This window comes from Procambarus clarkii, chromosome 19, assembly GCF_040958095.1.
Source record: "Procambarus clarkii isolate CNS0578487 chromosome 19, FALCON_Pclarkii_2.0, whole genome shotgun sequence".
Classification (NCBI taxonomy): domain Eukaryota; kingdom Metazoa; phylum Arthropoda; class Malacostraca; order Decapoda; family Cambaridae; genus Procambarus; species Procambarus clarkii.
In genome coordinates, this window is record NC_091168.1 from 46,961,938 (window position 1) to 46,964,049 (window position 2,112).

Here is a 2,112-nt window from a genome sequence, read left to right on the forward strand (position 1 = left end):
ATATATATATAATATATATATATATATATATATATATATATATATATATATATATATATATATATATAACCGGTTCGGTTATGGAGCTGGTGGGGTTAGTGTAGACCTCTAGGTTTTCCGTTTTTTCTTTGCCTGCGACTTTGGCTGAACAGTGCTGTCGTTAGAGTTTGGTGACGTGGCCTCCATGAGGAAGTCTTGAACCGTGTAGGTGTCGTATTTGTGATGCGGCGGTGGAGCTCCTACTATGATTTCCTCCTCTGAAGAGTCCGTAACCTCCGTAGTGGGCGTTTTTGTCTTTCGCCTCGCAGCCTTAGGTAGGTTTAGGTGCCGTTGATTGGTGGTTGTAGCTATTTCAGGAGCGCTGGTGGTGCTGTTATCGTTTGTAGACAGCACGTCTGCTAGCGCGGCTGCTGAGATAGTGATGGTAGGAGTGTTGGGAGCTGGAGAAGGAATTACCTCTGTTTGTGTCGCCCGGGTCATGGGCAGTTCTGGAGTCGGAGTTGAAATTGACCACCTGGTCGTCCTGGTGGTAGTCTCCGGAGTGGTAGAGGAGGCAGTGAGATTTACGCTAGTGGCTATGATGGGGGCCAGGCCATTATTTATGTATAATGCGTTTAGTTCACTGACAAAGCGCTGGTTGTCTAGTCCTGCAAGCCTTTCTGCTAGTTTAAGAAGACCAGGGATAATGCCTGCACGTGATGCAGGGGGCTGTGAAGGAGCCTGTGGGACCTTGGTTCCCCAATGAGAAGGCTGTGTCGCCTGCTGGGAGGAGCCACATGTTGGTAGGACCGGAAAGTCTTCTGGTCGACTAGTGAGAGCTAAGGTGGTGAGTTGAACGCTTGGGGCTCTGGTCGAGGAGGTAGACGAGTTGTTTCTTTTGGCTTCATCCTGGGCCTTGATGATTTCCTGTCTGCGGGGGCAGCGGAGGGAAATTGCAGGGTGATTGCCATCACAGAGCAAGCAGTGATGGACTGTTGCCTTGCATATGGAGTAGTGATGGTCCAGTGCGCACAGGCTGCACCTCTGGACAGGGTGCTGACACTTGTTGGTCGGGTGGGAGAGCTCGTTGTCAGGGGACATATTTTCCCTGCTCTCTCGTGCACTGAATTAAGTACGAAATTGCATAGTGCACCAGTGATGTGCACCGTGATTCAACTTTCTGTATATAACTTTTCCACAGTCGTGTTGGGTGTCGTTGGACAGCCCATGACATTTTGCTAGCCATTCATGTCATTCTGATCACTGTATCAGGTCTGTGAAGGAAATTACAGGAGGGAGTTGATTTCAGGGAAATTTTTGTACAAGTCAAGTGTAGAGAGGGAGGTATGGGGGGTTAACGGCCATAGACCACCCCCCTATCACGAGTCCACCTCGTGTGAGAGGGGGTAGCGTCATGGGGCAGGTGCGCGATTGGCTGAGGGTCTGGGGCCTCAGAAATGCTGAACTGTGATTGGCCAAGACGCTGAGGGGTACTGCATGGTACCCCAGGCATGATATTGGCGGGAAAGACATTCTTACCTTGGACGTTGCACCCTGACGACGTATTTCCCGTGCTAGGCCAAGCATCGGGAAATACCGCCTGCAACGTTACTAAAGTCATGCCTACATCTTGCTATCTTTCTGTGTGCCGTGCGTAAGAATCCGGTAATCGGAAAGGGGCTTGTATCGAGCCGTGTGAACTTGTCATCTAGCCGCGTAATTGTGGGACGCCATCTTAGAGGAGCTGGACTGAGTGAGGCGTTAATTATCGGGCTACAAAAGTGACATCCGCCGTCGATCGTATCTGTGCTTGAAGATACTGCTGTGAGACGTGCCAGAAAAGGTTTCAGTGTTATGAGAGAAACCTTAAATGTTTTTATTTATTTATTTATTTATGCATATACAAGAATGTACATAAGGAATGTGAGGATACAATTATGGTAATTACAGTCTTGTAAAGCCACTAGCACGCGCAGCGTTTCGGGCAGAGAAACGAATGTTATAATTCTGAGGAACAGTGAAGGACTTTCTCGGGTCTCGTGTACCATGTAACACCGTGTACCGTGTAACACCGTGTACCGTCGTATCCTGGGGTACCGTGTCAAGTGGAAGGGGCGTGGTACCGCATCCCTG

General features: G+C 49.1%; 1 protein-coding gene across 1 annotated transcript in view; it reads right to left on the minus strand.

Moving 5' to 3' along the window:
• The window catches only part of LOC138366481 (calponin homology domain-containing protein DDB_G0272472-like), a 12,625-nt gene extending 11,059 nt beyond the window's left edge, over nt 1-1,566 (minus strand). The window contains exon 1 of the mRNA XM_069327537.1: nt 1,519-1,566. Within this exon, the coding sequence (XP_069183638.1) occupies nt 1,519-1,566 (48 nt within the window). The remainder of the gene's footprint in view (nt 1-1,518) is intronic.
• Between the last annotated feature and the right edge of the window lie 546 nt (nt 1,567-2,112).